General features: G+C 38.2%; 1 protein-coding gene across 4 annotated transcripts in view; it reads right to left on the reverse strand.

Moving 5' to 3' along the window:
* Positions 1–19,060, reverse strand: part of CPEB4 (cytoplasmic polyadenylation element binding protein 4) — a 60,162-nt gene that overhangs the window by 23,090 nt on the left and 18,012 nt on the right. For 2 of the 4 annotated variants that reach the window (XM_016145113.2, XM_016145114.2), the window contains exons 2-3: positions 18,607–18,688; positions 714–764 (exon numbers count right to left, since the gene is read on the reverse strand). In XM_016145113.2, the coding sequence (XP_016000599.1) occupies positions 714–764; positions 18,607–18,688 (133 nt within the window). The remainder of the gene's footprint in view (positions 1–713; positions 765–18,606; positions 18,689–19,060) is intronic. The other 2 variants (XM_016145116.2, XM_016145115.2) reach the window with 1 other exon arrangement.

Here is a 19,060-nt window from a genome sequence, read left to right on the forward strand (position 1 = left end):
AAAAGAAGCAAATGAGACAGACCTCTGCATTCCACCCAATTATTTTCAACTATAGGATGTCCTTATCAAAGACATACTTTTTCATCCTTTAATTCCTTCTCTGCATAGCTGTCTCCTCTTTCTCTGTGAAATTTAGTTTGCTTCAGCATAAGCTCATAAGAAGAGAACTCAACAGCACACTGGTAATATTTAGGACAGGCGAGGACTTCACTGAAGGCACTCTAAAGGCCAGTAAAACTTCCTTTTTCTGGTTCTCGTTAGAGAATGACCTTGTCCTTTGCAATGTCAAGCCCTGTGGTCTTAGGCTGCTTTTTCTGGTTTTAGATCTCCCTTTGTCCTGAAACATTTTTCCAACTACACAGAAATGACTTTCCTGTCGACATTTCAAAGGTCACTCTACAGAAGCTAAAGTTAGATTAAGCCATCCTTCAGGTATCATTATGGGATACTCATTTATCCCCATGGTTACCAATTTCGGAGAATCAATGGGCTCTCAAAGCTTAAAGTTCTTGCCACAATTTGAGAGAAAATAATTCATATTTAATTGTCAATCTATCATATGCCGATAGGTTAATGACAACTTGCAATTTTTATTACGAAACAAAGTAACGTCACTTCTCCACTTGTTGAAGCATAACTACTGTATTTTCTCTCCTAGTGCTAACTTGTTTCGGTTCTGCGAACTTCGCTAGGGTATATCAATTATCACTTACCATTAATAAGCAGAGAGCTATCGGATCCTGGATATGAATAGTTTAGACGACCTGAAGGTAAAAGAAGGCCGTTACTAAATTTATTTTTTTCATGGATGTTTTCAGCGTATTCAATAACAAAACTGAACTGTTTTCATAGGTAAGGTATATAAAAAGCTCTATTATGGGATAAAACTTTGTCATGCTAGTGAACACAATGAGTCAGAGGACATATCGATCAGCATACTCACAAACATTCAAAAAAGGGAAAGTTTGAAAGTGGGAAAATAAAATGTCCTTCATATTGAACTATTTGCTCATTCTAATACTAACTCATAATAACAATTTTCACATTTTTTTTTTACTCCATACATGTGATAAAATTTTTTCATGTGTACAGTTTTTTTTTAAGAGTATGTAATTAGCAGTGATATTTTTCTATATGATTTGGAACAGCATTGCCAGGCTATGTCTACACGTACAGACACGCTAAAGGGTTTAAATTTGCATTGGAGTGAATTAGCACAGAAAAAAGAAAAACAGATCATTGTACTTACGCATGCCAGAAAATATCAAAACATATAGCAAAATGCCCAGAGCATAGCAGGCACTCAATAAACGCCGGGTTAGTTTCCTTTGAATTTTTAAGTGGTTCAAAATCTCATTCTGAACCTAAAACGGGTACCCACGATGCCCACAAAAAAGCATTTGTGAAGGTACTAAAATCTTTGCAGGATGCAATACCTTCTAAAAACTGGTAACCACAAACGAACGGGGGAAATGGCGCTGGGATTTCTCCATTTATAAGGCGCACCATTCCTGTTTGGGAAGGATTTCTATATGTAAATTGAGGTATCTAGACAACATATTCTTACTGAACACATACCATGTACCTAATTCTACATTGTAAATTATAAAAATCACTATGGTGACACGTTTAAGTCTCCATATTCCACATGACCAACTACATACACCTTCATAAGAATGGTGGAAAACCCTCAACAGACTCTTGCTCACCTAAGGAACAGATAGGGGAACTGAATTGTTAGTTATCTATCATAGTCCAGCACTGTATAAATCAGGGTCGCGTAGGAATTTAAAATTGACTCAGAATTACAAACATCTCATTAGGAGACAAAGGTTTAACTGACCCCACTGAACCAACCACAGTAGACTCTCCAAGGCTACAGAAAAGTGGGTAAGCAGAGGTTCTCGACTGCCTTGAGGCTGGCAAAAGCCTTCCAAGATGCCAGGTTAGACTCCATGTAGCTCCACTGAGCACTCTGGGAACCAGAGCTAACACGTGGTCCTATAAATCCGATAGCTACAGACTGACGACTCTAGAAAGGCCTTGACTACCCTTCAATCCCTCAAAATCTCGCTTCTTTGAAATAGTCTCCACAGAAATGAACTCATTTCATGAAAAGAGAAATTGTTCTCTATTGCTAATAGCTTTAACTAATCCATATCCAAAACCTAGAGTCTGATATGAAACGAAGTCTTAATCTCATAATTTTCCTACAATTTAACGTCAAATACAAGGATTGTTTTTATTTTTATTAACTGTTCACCTTAAAATTTCAGCTGGTTCCTATTTAGGGAGTGGAGGTAGGAATAGAGATGGGGAAGGAGGGGGTAAAAAAAATAACTTCGTTATTTCGATTTCTTCCTAAACATTAGCTTCATTATTTAATGCTAATGCACACAGCCAAGTGTCCAAATCTACTGAATTCCATCTGAACTGCTTTAGCGACAAGCCCTGACCATATGACCTGTCACGAGTGTATTTTTTTTTAAAGCAGAGACCTCAGATGCTGGAACAAGAACATGACTTGAACTGTGAAAAACCTAGGAGGGGGCGAGTACTTTCTCTGAATCACTTAACTCAAAGTAGCAGCTGATTTTCTGTAATGGAGCATAGCATACATTTTATGACTGTAAAACTCCCTAGTAAGTTAAGCAACAGAGCCCTCACACATACCATTTCTATTTGTCATAAAACGTTTTTTAAAAAGATGATGTAAGTCAATACGGAAACAAAAATATTTAACTATATTAACTGAAGTCAAGAGGAAATGTTTTGTTTTTGTTTCAAATACATCTTCATATAGTCTAATACTTCTAATGCTAACATTCCTGCTGAAATCATGGCTGTTTCACATGAACTGTAGTCCCTCTTCTTTGATGCCAAGGACGGATGATTAACAATGAGAATCGAAAGACAAATTACCAAACGAGCTGGCCCAGTTTAACCAGTTTAAATCAATTCCATCTCATCAGAAACTCACCTTTTGGGTATCTTTTAAGGAGAGAGAGAGAGAAGTACACTTCAATTTGACAGGCATAAAAGTGTCCTTTAACTCAGTTCTCAGTGTGCCTCTGAGAACACCTCTTAGAGAGAGAGATTCCACCTCCCAACCCCCAAGGTGACCTCTGGCATTTTTTCTGCTCTTTAGACTCTTGAATACAGTAATTCTAGCCTTCAGCTAAGACAATAGGGCACTGAGGAATCGTTGGCGAGGTTCATGGTTTAACTCTGAAAAGTGATACTTGTTTTTAATTTTCTGACCAGGTCTCATGAGCCCTGTCAAGCGAGAATCAATTTTGGCTTCTGAGTAGCACATACCTCTGTGACATTTTATTAATCAGTAATGCTTTCCACTTCGATTTTCTTTCTTTACTTCAATTTTAAAATACAAGCAGTGACATTAAAAAAAAAAGCTTTTTATTTTAAACTTTCTTAAGGCATCCATAGCCTCTGTGCCCTATCCTTCTGTGATTTTTTTCTATAATGAAAATATCTAGTCATCCATTCATGACATCTATCTTAGATAACACGTATCACTTCCTTTGTGGAAATCTTCCAAAAGTCATGAGACTTTCAATTCTCCTGCGAGTCCTTCTCTTTCTGCCTGTGCCCACCCCTCCTTCCACTCCTGTTCTGGTGTTCTGCTGCTCTGTGGATGCCAACTTAGGCTGGCATTTCTGCATTTTCCATTCTGCAGCTAAAATACCCACAATCCCCTCCCTCATCTGGGATGGTGGCCCTCTTTCTTTCTTCCCCATGGAGGGTATTTTTTGAATTTTTATGTTTTTTCCAGATTCACCAATTTATAGGGCACAGTTCCCAAAAAAGGAGACCCACCCCTCGCCTCCTCTTTCTTAGATAAACTCACCAAATTTTATTTCTAGCTATGTTGCGCCACTGGCTGACTTAGGTAACCATTTCGACTACTGCCTAACTTTCTCCGTCTCTCGTCTCTCTTACACGACAGCCCCTCTTAGGAACTAGAGGTTGTTGTTGTTGTTTGTTGTTTTATCTAGTACCTCGAGTTTCCTGTTTGGCCACAAGATAAGCATTCAGTAAGTTCATTCCATTGAACTTAAAACACCAGCATTACACAAATGAATAAAGTAAAATAAAAATAACTGATCTATCTAACTATCACTATAACCCAGTGTTTGTGGGGTTTGCTTTGTTGGTTTTTTTTGATAACTCATCTACCTATAAAAATAACCTAGGTTTTGGCGCATTTAGAATTGAATTCTTCAAGAAAGGAGGAAGGTGTTAGGCAAGTGAACCTATTTAGTGGAGAAAATTCAACCTTTGAAGGCTCTTGGTATTGACGGTGTTATAAAGAGAAGAACTACTGTCTGATCAGCAGTCTTAATCTTAAGGGAGACCATGACGGGAAAGAAAGTGCCTCCAGAGGCCGGCTGTGGCATTTGGAGCCAGAAGCCTGGCATACATCATGCAGGAGGCATAGACTATATTTGGTGACATGACTCAACCTTGCCAAATATAGGCAACTGACACAGTGGGACTCTGGGGAACTACACTACCAAATTCTACAGCCCAGAAAAAAGCCACACTCCAACTAGGCAATTCTATGCTAGGCATTTGCAAGTTGGAGAGAACCAATATTTACCAACTCGACTAAGAAATGCTGGGGGAGGAGGTGCTCAAAAGAACAGAATGTTCTGTCATATTCTTTTAAGACACTAAGAAGAATAATCTCATCGATAAGATGAAAGGAGAAAAGACTAGAAGGAAATACTCTAATATATTAGCAGTATATGTATGTATTAATTTCAAAATTAGATCAAAAGATAAAAGTTACTTTCTAAAAAGTAACCCAGATATTATTGCTACTCATAATTCAGCAGCAAATAATACAATAAATGCTGCCATTTCAAACACAGAAACACTAAAAAATATCAGGTGCTCTACAGTGCTATTAGATGTCATGCTGTGACCTTCTCTTTTTCAGTCGCGCCAGCATTGTTGGTGACATGCTATAGGCCAAGCAATGGCAATAGGTGATAACTTGATAACTCCACACGGCTGTCCAAAATAGAGCCATGCAGTCCTATAAAGTGACAAGTAGTATGAAATTAGTTCTTTTATTGACTCGCACTGTAACAACTTAGATACTCCAAGGAAAAATGAGGGGTCTTCAGTGGACATCATTCAAATTTTCTAATAGGAAAAGGATAAGTACGGGCTTGAGCCCATTTCCAAGGTAGATCAAAGATTTACACACACGACACACATGTATTTACACACCCACATGCTTTCGCTGTTGTCATCTAACTAGAGGTGCTCCTAACACCTCTGTCCCGCTGATTTATTTAGTTCATATCTAAGTATGTCAAGGCCATTCTGCCATCATTTTTTAGTACCACTTGCCTTTCTGCCTCTATTTTTACCAGCACCACCTGAGCCTTGCGGCAAGGGGGCGCTGTGGAGACCTAGACGATGCATAGCAAAGCTCAAGAAACGCATAATAAATTCAGTTTTTGAATACCAACTTTATGCTGATACAGATGCAGAACACATATCAATACGAACTAAGAAAAATGTGTTCCATACGTGCTGCCACTGAATGACATAAAGAGAACTATTTTTAATAATTGATTCTATTGATCTAAGAATAATTCCCCAAACCAAACTCTATAGTCTTCTTCTACCTCCTGACCTATCTGTGATACAATGACTTCCAGTGAAGGCGTCGGCATGCACTGTCACGGAGAAGGAACTGGCGGGACTGACAAGAACCAGAGAGTCTTGTCCCCCTTCCCGAAAAGCCATTTAAATGAATAAACAGAGAGTTTAGGCCAAACGAAACTGTCTCTGGGACAGAACTGGCTTTCAGTTTAAAGGCCGGGCCTTATAAAAACACATGAGTCCCCTCGCCGCGCTCTCCGGGTTCATTTCTCCACACTTCCAGTCTCCACCTCCCCATCCCTACGCGCCCAATAGGAACTTCAGACATTCAGAATGACTGGCCCATTAACCTGTACTTCCAGCTTCCTCCCTCTCTTCTCCCAATGTCTTGCCGCTCAAGCCCCACCATTGTGCCCAGGTAGGTGCTCACTTAGGCCTCACATCCTATGGGATGTCTTCCCTACATCAAGCCACGTGCTCCATAGAACACTCCTAACACTTATCACACTGTATTGAAATTACCTATTTTTCAACCAGCTCTTGCTCCAGGACAATCAGATCTTTGAGGACATATTTTGGGGTCATACATCCCAGACCTTGGAGCAGGGAGGGGTGCTCGATATAATAGCTGTTGAATGGATGTGTCTCTGCCATGGAGCAGGCAGTGGCAAGGGTAGGGAGTCAGGCCAATGCCATCTGTAAAATAGGTCAAATTACCTAGCTTCTCTGAACCTCGGTAAAACAGGGAAGTTTCCATTTATTTCACAAGGCTGTTATGAGAAATTCATGAGACAATTTTTGCAGAATGTCCAGAAAAATCCCCACTATAGAGTAGGTGCTCAGTTAATATCAATTTCTTTCCCCTCCCCAACTATAAGGCAGAGATAACCAACGATTTTCCACTTGTGAGAGAGACAAAGAGGAAGGATTCCTTTTAGCCGAATAAGACCCAAACTGGAACCTTGGAGAAGGGAGTGGCCATCTGGGGGATTTTCAAACTTCAGAGAAATGAGAGTTTGCTAGTGTTCTTGATTATAAACAGGGCTATGATTCTTTTTCTGGGGGAGAGAAGAGGAAAAAACCTAACTCCTTACTTTTATAATAGCCAACAACGTAGCAAAAGTATTTTAGGAGATGAAAACTGAAAATTCAACTTAAAATTTTTCCTTTTAAAAAAGCCTAGAAGGATCTTCTTTTTATGCCAAAAGCTCGAATTTAATTTTTCAGTTGTGATATGATAGATAAAAAGCAGGTTGTAATAGTGGGACAAGAAAATAACATTTATCTATAAGATAAAGTCAGTAGGAACAAGTATAGACCGTGGAAGGTTTCATATAAAAAGGATTGCTTAGACTATACCCCAGGGCAGGTGCGAGGTTGCGAGATCTCAAAGCATCTCCGAACTTCAGGCAGAAGGGAATGTCTAAAAGAGAGATCAGCAAAGAGCTGACCTAATTAAGGAATTCAAAAGATTCCTACTGCCAGCAAACCTAACAACAAACCAGCAAGCAGGGAGGCTATTTTTATCCCTGCTCGAGGACTTCTGACTCTGGATACTGCATTTAGAGGACACAGCAACAAGATAACTTGCCTTAAGAGGATGTTATGATACTGGTGATTAATGGCAATTTTTTAAGCTTTAAAAAAAACTAGGCATTGTTTTTATCCAAACGAAACCAGCCAAAGCCAATTTAAAAATAATAATAATAATAATAATAATAATAATAATAATATAATGGAAAGAAAAGTGGGAAACCAGCCAATAGGTAGTAGAAATGCTTTAAGTCATCTAGAAAAAAAGCCAAGGCAGTGAATTAAAACTCTCCTATCTTGAAAAAGGGTTGATTAACAGCAGCATGTTTCAAGAGGCATGTTTTAAAAGAACCAGTGAATAAACATCTAGAATTGTAAAACTGGTCTCAAGGTAAAAATGATCTTGAGAAATGGCTCTCGGACTGACATGAACATAAAAGATCAAGACAAACTCATGAACTTTCTAGGGACCATAAGCTAAGTTGTTTGCAAATGATTAAGAAGTTTAGAGAGAACAGAAATAAGCCGCTCTTAAAACTGGGTTCTAAAGTCCTAACCCCAAAAGGCAATCTGCAAAGTCACTAGCTGGCTTTCTACGTATATACCGATCATTCCCTCTAATCACTTATTTCAGATAAATGCTGTGACTCTACGAACTTTAGTGACGAATGCACTGAAATTTCATACCTGATCTGATTTCACCATCAGTTATTTCTCAGAAGGTCCAGTTCCTATTTTCTCCACTGAGACTCAAGGCACTGAGTCTTCCTCACTTATAAGCTCTCAAAACTAAATAATTAATTAACAGGCTGCTCAAAGGTATTTTTTAATTATTTGGAGAAGAAGCTGTATGAGGCCAGGAGTCTTCGTGTTTTATTCCCTGATATATACCAACGGCCTAAAATAGTGCCTGGCACAGAGTAGATGCCTGATAGGCATCTGTCGTGTGAATGGCCTCCCAGAGCGTTAGACTTCACATGCACACCGGAAGTGAAGGCGGGGTGGAGTTGGGATGGGGAGGAAGAACAATGTATCTGAATCACCTTGGCAACACACGTGCTTAAGGCTCATGACAGACCCGGTGAATAAGAATTGGGGACGAGAGTAAACCAGCTTGGAAAAGTTTCCACTGTGATTCTATTTTGACCCCCAGCCCCAGTAAGGCGCCATCTATAAGACACCAGCCCATGAAAGATCTGAACCTTTTGCAGAAGATAAGGATAAAATACAGATCTGAAATTCTGCACCCCGCCTCCTAAATAGAAATTAAGAAACTTCAATGCCTATTCTGTCTAAAGCACACCAAGACAAAAAGGTTTAAAATTATTTTATGCTTGTTTTCCTCTTAAATGCTAGACAATAAAATACCTAAGCTATTGAACCAGAAGCTGGAGGCTGGGTGTTCCTATCTTGATCCGCTAGGTACTAGTTAGCTGATCGCCTCTATAGAAACTGTTGCAGCTCTCTGAACTTGGACTTCTCCAGCTTGAAACTCACGTCAAAGGTTATTGTAAGGATCTAGGTTAGCGATAACTCTCAGATGGGGCATAGAATGAAAGTCAGAAGTGAGTGCCCTTTCACTTGGAACTGCTTCCTACACAGAATATCCCAGTCTGCCTCAAAAAGGAGAAGAAAAGACTGGCATCGAATGTGTCTTTTGGTCTACTACTGCCTGGTACTTGGAATATACCCAAATGTGCACGGAACTGGGACACAAGCAGAAGCTGAGATGTAAGACGCTTCCATAAACCATGTGGCTTAAAGAAGGCCGGCTCCCCTTCCTCACAGGGGCACAGCGTTACCCAACCCCAGGGCGCACTCCTTCATCATATGGCTCCGCCTGTCCCCTGGCATTGGGCAAGACATCATCTAAAGAGTACTTCCGGTCCTTCCTCAAAGGGCAAAAAGACAGCTTCAGACGTCAGAGACAAAATTTCAAAATGCTATTTGGTGGAAATAATCTAGGATGGGGTAAGTGACTGACTCCTCGTTCCTCTCTGTCTCCTCACCCCGCACCCTCGCCACCATTTCCTCTATTAAATGCTTTTTAATGTTACGTTCCCCCTGATCTTGGGGATCATGCTATCGGTAGGAGGTTCAAGCAGAACAATTAGAGAAGTTCTCTAGAGCGGTGTTTCATAACCTTTTATAATTATTAAGACCCACTACTTTGACATCAATATTTCAGAGAAGCTCCTGTCATGATAACAACTGAAGCCCCCAAACCCCACTCCAGTGAAATCTATAAGTAAAACAACGACTATGACAAAACCTGGATGATAAAAGGCAACACCTTTGAACGTACTTTAATTGCGTTACATCAGCATCCATGTGCTTTGGGGGGATAATCGTGCGTACACAAATGGCGTATCTATTACCTAACTGGAACGCTTGGTCCTAATGGGTTCACAGACCCCATCAAACAATTTCCACGGCTGAAGAGGCCCGTGGTCCAAGCACCGAAAACAAACGTTTCACGAGGCTAAGTTTAAACAACTGCTTCCTAAACATAATATTTTTTAGGCCTATCTCAAATAGAAAAGAGGCAAAGCCTTCACTCAGCCGACTCGACGTGATCGATTTTTTGGTTAGATTCCTTTTACAAGCTATTCAATATTAAATCCTGCTCCACCTAGACTTGCATGAAATTCATACGCTACTTTCAGTCACTAAACTATCATGACTTTCAACTTTGTCACTTAGGAAGCGCATGCCAGAAAGACCACATGGAACTGCTGATGGTAATTAAAGGTCATGAAGTTCAAACCATCCGTTTACAGGTGAGAAAAACAAGACCTAGAGAGAAACGACTGACCCAAGGCCACATAACTGCTAACAGCAGAGCTAGGTCTGAACACAATCCTAAATGCTTCTCTTTTATTATAATTTGGGAAAGTCTGTTATGAGCTAACAACTTCTAATCGTTGACAATAAAGAGATCAATAATACTTAATTCACCGTGCCAGACATTTATTATTTGGAGTATTATAGCCAGAAGTTTTATTTATTTAGTTTTTTTTTCTACTTCAATTAATCATGGATGCTCTTCAGAATTCAGATTTGCACTTTATTGTTGGTGTTTTGAGAAATAATAAAGGATCCTCTGATTGGCTGATTTCTCCTTCTCTTCCATATGTATCAGACCAATTGGCCTCCAAAGAGATTATGGACTGACTGCCTTCCCTTCAGAGTTCCACTAATGTTCTTCAATGACTGGTTACCAGGTAATACCCAGAATAAAACAAAGCCTTGCTTTTAGAATGCAGTGTACCGGTGTGGGACTAAATTGAGAATCAGTCAATTAGACAACATAATAAAGCCCCTCTCGATATCTGATTCAAAAAGTAGTAACAGGTTTAAAACCAGTTAAAAAGTATTCCTTTTGCAAAATTTTATTGCTGAACAGCAACAAATTCACGGAGCTTTCTCTCTTTTCTTTTAACTGCCTAGTGAGGACAGAGGCAACTGAAGGGGAAAAAATAAGAAGCAGTGAGCAGAGAAATTCACAAATCAGGCATGGACAAAGGATCAACAAATCAACTGCATGCAATATTCTGGTACGAATTCCATGTGCATCAGGAAGAAGTAATTTTGTGGCACAACTGAGTGACTGTTCCATCTTTCCCACTGCTAAATTGAAAGCAAAGAGCATCTTGGATATTTTTATGACAGCTCTGCATCAGATGGCACAGCTGCCCCTCCCTCGAAGTCAGCAAATAACATATTCCAGGATTATAGAACAGGATCAAGGCAAGTCTTAAGATCTTCATGACAGCTCTGTACTGTATTACCCCATAATCAAAAGGGCTTTCATTATGCAGATATTAGTCTACAGGGCTGTTTTAGGAGCTGTCAGGAAATGAGACAGCAAGTCACCTCTCCGCAGAAATTATAACATAGATGGAAAAAAAAGAAAAATAATAAGTGACATTATCAAAAAGTACACACTACACTATTATTAATTTGGATATGGGGCATGAACAAAATGGATCTCTCTCAACGACACGGACCGCCTTCTGTTTTTGCTACTGCAGGAGGTCCCTAATATTTAACACTGACAAACTGTTGACAAAGTCTGAAAACCGTACTACTTAAATGCTGCTCGGATTTCATTTCTCCATGGAAAATAATATCATTACTATCCTTCCAAATGGTAATACATATACTTATTGTTATATGCAATAATGTAAAGTATAAAACATTATAGAAAAGGACTTGTAAATTTGCGATCTGGTTGCTGCTTGTCTTTTATTTGTCAGTGTTAACTGTCACATATAATTCATTTCTTTACCAATCACTGCCCTGAATGTGTATCGATCAAAATCAAGTCGCAACAGCCATAAAATGTTAACCTTAATACAATTGTAAAAAAAAAAAAAAAAAAAAAAAAAGCTAATGAGCTAAAAGACTCTTTTAAATAAAGTGCAATCACACTGCTCCAAATGTACCTTTAGGCTCTTTAACCTTTCTAATAATATAAAACGCTTACTGCCACTTTACCCCCTGACTCTTACCCGTCGCCCAGGTAAAATCAGAGTTGCAACAATGTTCTAAGATGACCATTCAATTATCACGGCCTCAAATTAAGACTCTGTGTGCTCAGCAATCAGGATTAAGATCAAGGGACAGCTTAAGTAATCGTAGACCTACAGCATGGATGACATAATACAAATTCCCCCTTTGTGACAACTGCTTATATGATTTTCAGAACAAATAAAAATAAGGGTCAACATTCTACCACAACCACGTGGAGAGTAAAAGACAGAGGATCGCTACTTCCTGCTTCCCAGGACGTGGTATGTAAATAAACTGGGCCAATGAGGGTCTGGACAAGGCACGAGAACATTCGGCGAGAGCCAAGTTGGTTTCAGTTCAGAATGGAGTAAAGACTTCAGTCCAATACTGTGAGCATGGACGTAGTAGATCACATTTGGTTCTCCCAGGCATCTCCCTTTCCCCTCCTCCCCTTAAAAAAACCAAACCAAACAAACAAACAAAACCAACAGCAACAGCAACCCCCAATCTCAAAAAGTGTAGTCACACTGTTCCAGATGCTCGCTGGCATCAAGTCTGCCTACCCAGTACTGAGGAATCTCACGAATCCTGATCGACAGTAAGCCGGAAAGGAGAGAGTGGGTCAAAATTCAGAATACTCCCTGTCCCTGTAATACAAAGAACACCATGCCTTCTTCTTCCTCGCAAAGGAAGTTACCTCAACACAGAAGCCCAGGTCCCATCCTGCCGCACAGCTAAGCCAAGCCAGAGAGAAAGACTGTTTGGGATGTTCCATTTCAGCGGTCGGGAAGGGAGCGTGCAGGAGGGGAAAATACTGCATCCTTTACGAGCAACCACTCGCAAAGTTCCTCATAGCCCGTTTAAACTGTCTTCTCTGCTATGCGCCTTACTCTATCACTCATAAGGGTTCTAGAAGTAGGGCAATTTTCTACCCCCCTGAGACCTCGGCCGCTCCCCTGCTATGCTGCTTTGAATCACTTGGTATCATCCAAACAGAGCGAGCAAGAACCAGGCCAGTTCAGGAAGGCTCCATCCAAGCCTGAGTCCCGGGGCAGCTGCCTGGCTGATTTTGAATCTTCAAGATTTGTAATATTTAAAGATCCCCGCAATTTGCCAGACGTTTGACACCACATGATGGTAATTGACTTGGAAGGAGATATTTGATCATGAAAACGAGTAAAATTAGCTGGTTTGCATTATCCATTTCTTCCACATGGCACTTGGAATCATGCTCCATTAAATGCCCCTTAAAGGAAGATGACCGTCTCAGCCTTTGAAAAGGTGACAGTGTGGGGGGCAGAGTAGTTCACAGTAGTCTTTTCTCAAATCACTACAGGCAAGTGATTTAACTAGAAAAAGGTTAAATACTGTAAGAAATGATACTTGCCACCACCATTTGAAATAAATCATTTAAAAAATTATAGCAACAACTTATTTTAGTAAGATTTCCTTTTGCTTTTGAAAATTTTATGTACTCCAAATTCAAATTCATAACTCAGTGATAAAAAATTTCATCTTATTTGCAGCAACTCCCATAGGTTTCTAGCATTATCTCAGCCCACATAAAGTCAGTATGTACTATCTATTCGAAAACATCTGTATCAGTACGCAACATCTGTTCTTTAAAATAGAGTTACGTGACTGCAATTTGGAATATAGGAATATTAAGGGAATAGTGTATCAAAAGGAAATTTAAGGTTTCCTGGTAATTATGGCATCTAACTTCATTCTCCTACTGTAAAGATACAGAATTTGAATAGTCACTCTTACAGTGACATAAAAGAATCGTACATAAAATTAATGAAACAGGCTTTGTGTGCTAACCTTTCAATGGAGTTTCATGACTTTCTTCTAAAGAGATTTTTATAAATTGTTTTGCTTAGCAACAAAGAAAGGCACAGATGGAGTCATTATTTGCCCACTCATTTATGTATTTATTTCAAACAAACCCACAGCAATGAAAAATGGGGGGGGGGGAAGGGCGCCCAAATTTAATGTGTAAATAAATAAATAAAACAATATCAAAAGTGTGTTTAAATGCAAAGTCACGATACTTTCGGCAGTCAGGAATTAAATATGTAGCATTTTTGAAGTAGATCCAACTCTTACATTCTTGTTAAAAAAATGCATGAAGCAAGAGAGGCAGCCTGTGACACACTCTCCCATTACTCACTCTACATATGCAATGGGTCTCCTGGGCACCCTGGGGATGTATATAAGGTTGGCACTTTAAACAACTCACATTTCTCAATGCAATCATTACGTCTTAGGTTCAAATTAAGTATTTAAAATGTCTGACACTCAGACGGATCGGGGTGGATGTGCTGAGTCCTCCCTTCCAAAAATTGAAAGCACGATACACTCTAAAACAATTTGAAGAGAAAAAGATTCCAATTTCACAACATTCTAGGGGAAAGTAAGATGATCGTCTGACTCATAATTTCGTTAATTAATAGGTGAAGAATAACTATCATGTTTTGACAACGTATAGATTGCCTTTGTTCTCTCAGTAATTTTGCCGTCTCACTTGGATTTCTAGTGAAATGAAGCAAATTGGATATTAAATTGTCTTCATATATAGGATAAAATAGTCAACCGCTATTACAAAATTGTTGACTGTTCTACTCTGTCTACACCTGATAATTTTCAAATGCTATTTTTTACATCTTTATTCCAGTACTGTCGCCCTCCATTCCCATCCCACCAACTTCTGCTTCTCGGTTTGGATCTAGATTCCTTCATTCCCTTCGCACACGGGAAAGAGTAAAAGGTTCCTTCATTTTCAAAGGTCTCCCCTACTATACACTGAGCATAATACCACTTCGAGAATCTGTATTTCACTGTGTCCAACCTATGTTTCCGAAGGCTGGCAACAGATGCACTCACATGTGGTTTTAATCTAGTTCATGCTGCTCCATTTTGAAACAATAAGGACCAATTTTACAGGCAAGAAAAACACAAATAATGGCAATATGCAATATTCCCCAAATAATCATCTGAGCGTCTACACTAGTAAAAGATTTTTCTGTCCAGGTGAAGAAAATACTTGATAAGCCTAATAATGGACGAGGCATAAGCTGCCACCTGAGAGATCAAAATTCAAAACTGGTCTGTAGCTCAGGCTCTTAGTTTGAGACTGGGTGTGCAGGAAAGAAAATGAAATTGATCTCTGGGGAAGGGCTGTGGACTGTCACTGGCTTTGGTTAGAGAGAAGGCAATACACAGTTTCGCAGATAAAAATAACGTACAGACATGCCAGCTGATCACAGAAATGACACGGAGATAAACTAGAGGGAGGACCGCTTGCCTTCCCCAAAGATAAAACCTCTGTACGTGGAGAAAATATTTGCCTTAACATTCTTAGAAATACTATTTTTAAATAAACTGTAAAAAAAAAAAAAAACCCATATAAATTATGAAGTGAAGGCTAGGTACTCCTTTTGCACATTTGTTAAAATGTTAAAAACAAAAAAAGGTTTCCAATAAGCCAGGTGCAATCAATAACACATTCATAAAGAAACTCAAAAACTATATTTGAAGGTTCCTAGGCATATTAAGTATTTTACCATCTGTTGATGGCACAAATAAAATTTTAGAACCCACTACATTAAGGGAGATTTTTTTTTTCCTAAAAAGAAAAGGTAAATTTAGTTTTCCATTTTTTTTTTAATTTTAATAAGTAATATGGCCATATCAAACATTCGACTTGTAGTTCTTATATCAATTTTAGGCTTTATTATTTAAACATATACATACAAATTGCATTTCTATGAGAAACTATACATAAAAGAAAAATATAATGAGGTAGTTTTAATATATTTTACGAAAATATTTTTAAGATAAAATGAACCCAAATAGAGAATTTGTCTTCATATGATGGAAACTTTTTAAAACAAATCTTGAATTCTTTTAATTGAATTTTTATATTTCTTTTTTCTGGGAGGCATATTATTCTCTACTAGTCTCACAGAATTAATGACCATTTTGTTTTCCCTGTTTCTAAGAAATCTAGCACATGGAAAGGCTATTTATTTTCAAAATGGATAGTCAGGTTTTACATACTTATTTTAAAAGGACGATATGTTATTTTTAAAAAAGATATTCAACTTTTATTATTACCTCGAAACAAAATCTTGCAAAACAAGAAGAATCACTTAAAAGCAAGCATAATTTTATATCTAACCACTATGCTATATACCTGAAACTAATACAAAATAATACTAAATGTCATCTCTAATTGGAAAATAAAAATTTAAAAAGAAATAAAAAAGAAAAAGAAAAAGAAAAAGTCATCTCCACTCCGTGGATGATGTTCCTTATAGCTATCTAAATCAGAAGAGAGTTTGACGAGAAATAAAGTATTACCCTGAGCAAAACTACCTTTTGGTAGTCATAGACTACAGTGATATAAAGTTCAACACCTTGGTTAAAAAGTATATGTGTCAAATATAACCATAATCTGGCATTTTAGGACCATGAATTCATCTGTGAATTCTTCATTGATCTTTGAAAGAAAAAATGCACAAAGTCCATTGAACACAGTTAAGTCGCCTTGGCACTTTAACCACCTTTCTCATTGGATAAGCATGCAAGCAGGCTTAATACATGTTTCGTAATCATCAAGTCCATTTACTGAGTGTCTCCTATGAACTAGGCAGAATGCTGGGTTTTATAGATATATCATATCATTTGATCTTCACTAACTGTGGTGGCGGAATGGCACTGTAAATCCAGATCTGACTTCATGACCTTTCCATTCTGCACCTTCTCTTATAAGATCACAATTTTACAAAATCTTCAAGTTCTCAGACTAGCCAATCAGATCGAATTTTCTCTGTCATCACACTTAACTTTTGGTTATCCCTAAATTTTTAATTTAGGTAAAAATTGGTAAGAGGGAATTAACAAGGGAATATAGAATAAAGGCAGAACTTTATACAAAAAAAAATTCAACAATAGGAGACTAGAAATAGACCTAAGAGAGATGTCCTGGCTATATGTGACAAACCAAGGAAAAGCTACTGTTAATCCTATCACAATAATGTGTGCAGGGTCTTCTACCTAACCTAAGGACTAGTTAGAGTCTTGCTTCTTAGAGCATCTTGTAATAAATTGTTTACATTTGCTGCTGTTTGTAAACTGTTTTCTCTAGTAAAGAATAGGTACTTATCATGAAAATGAGTTCTAATTATTTACTATTCCTAGTATCTAGTATAGAAGAGGCTCTCCAAAAAAGAAAAAAAAAATGTTGCTCAACACCAATACATTAAGAATAAATGAATTTCTTTTGCCTGTTTTTTCTGCATTTTTAATTCTGAAATAATTATAGATTTACAGCAAGTTGCAAAAAGTGGTACAGAGAGATCTCACGTATCCTTTACCCAGTGTCCCTACATGGTAACATCTCACGTAACTAGAGGACAAAAGCAGGAAACAGACATAGGTACCATCCACAGGCCTTATTCACATTTCTCCTTTAGCTACTTTTTAAGGGTAGACAGTTTTTCTGGTGCTAGAAAGGGCCTTAGACTCTCCTCATTTTTCAGATGAGACAAGAAGAAAGGTCAAAGAGGCGGAAGGACTATCCAAAGTCAGAGCGTTAAGAAGTGGCAAACGTGAAGCAGATGTTCTCTGAGTGAGAGCTCACCTTTCCTCAGAAACGGCATGCATCCAATGAGTCATCAGAATCCACGACAAAATCAGTAAAGACCTTCAAAATGATCTTATTTCAAGGTACCTCATCAGATGGATGCATATTTTTTCATATATTATTTTTCATCTCTCCAGACTTCAAAAATGTTCCTCATTTTAAAATGTACCGTTGTTCATTTGTTGAGAAATACTTAGTTTTGCTGCATCGGGGATATGATGAACCAAACTCAAAGGAAAACTAGGCCAGGCTGGTCACCAACTGAAACAACAGGCTGCCTCATCACCTTTGACCCCTGTGCAAGCTGTGTCTGACACAAAGCAGGCTCATAAATGTTGAATGAATGAACGAATGGACAAATGGACAAATGAACAAACAACTTAAGCCAGATGACTAAATACACCAAACACCTTAAATTAAAAAAAAAAAGTGCTTCCAAGTAAAATATAATTTTTATGCACAAAAATATTTTATGGGGTAGTTTTCACAAAATCAGAGTTGGAAGAGCCCTTAGAAAACATCTAGTCTGGTCGTTTTTTACCCTGGCTACACATGAACATCAACGGAGACATTAAAAAAATAACTTGCCAAGCCCCACCCACACCTGGGATTGGCCCAGGCATCTGTCTTTTATTTTTAAAGCTCCCATTAGAAATCCCTTATTGTAAGGGTGATTCTAAATCCCTCGTCATAAAGATAAAGACATTGAGGCCTACTCAGATTCAAATGTCTTATTCATGATAACACAGGTAGTTAGTAATAGAATCGAGACTAGAATTCAAGTAGGAATAGCACTATTATTTTTCTTAACTCAGAAAATATTTCGAGAAAACTCCATTTGAACTTTGAAAGTGTCGGCCATTTTTTAAAATGTGAACGTGGCCAAAAATCTGTAAATATTTGAACGCTTCCTAATGTATAGTCACTGTCATGGGTGGAAAAACAGGTTTAAAGTCACTGAGCAGTTTTTGCCTGAGATATTAAAAAAAAAAAATGATAAGTATGGTTCATGTCCTTCTAGTTAACCGCCCACCCTAAGCAATTAGTACTCTCCCAGTTCTCTTAATTAATATTGTGGTGGGTTTCCAGCAGATGTCTATCGAATATGTTTGATTTTTAAACAAAAAGAGGTACATGCCTAAAATTGATGGAACTGACTATATAACAAAATATGAATCCATAACATTTGCCATATTGCTCACCAGGTTACATAGATAACACAAGATTTTAACTTTTATTAAAGCAAATAGTTACATTTTAAAAATTACCTTTAATCGAATCGTTTTCGGCTCTCATTATGTCAATGAGTGAACTCTCCAGGGAGTGCATGTCAAATGTCCTGGGGCGGTCCTGTAACACAAACAGCCACAGACCACTTTTAAAATAGCATTTAATTATAAAAGACGACAATAAGCAGCCCGGATGCAACACAGATGAAAAAGTGGCAATTCTGCTTCCTCTCTGTGTAAGGTACATTATCAGTACATTTTAAACACTTACAAAACATCAAAACCACAAAAGTAAGTGCCCTGGCCTCGGCAAGGAGTGATTTGATTTATAATAATAATTTCGATAATAACTAATAAAGAAGAAACAATGAAAACAACTTTACGTAGTTAAGAACATTCAATAAATGTAAAAATAAACTTCCTAATCTTCCTCTGCCACTTAAGATCACAGTACCACGGCGAAGCTTTCCAAGCCGGTTCTAGCGGTTCCGAC

The sequence above is a fragment of the Rousettus aegyptiacus genome, unplaced genomic scaffold (genome assembly GCF_014176215.1).
Source record: "Rousettus aegyptiacus isolate mRouAeg1 unplaced genomic scaffold, mRouAeg1.p scaffold_m13_p_7, whole genome shotgun sequence".
Classification (NCBI taxonomy): Eukaryota; Metazoa; Chordata; class Mammalia; order Chiroptera; family Pteropodidae; genus Rousettus; species Rousettus aegyptiacus.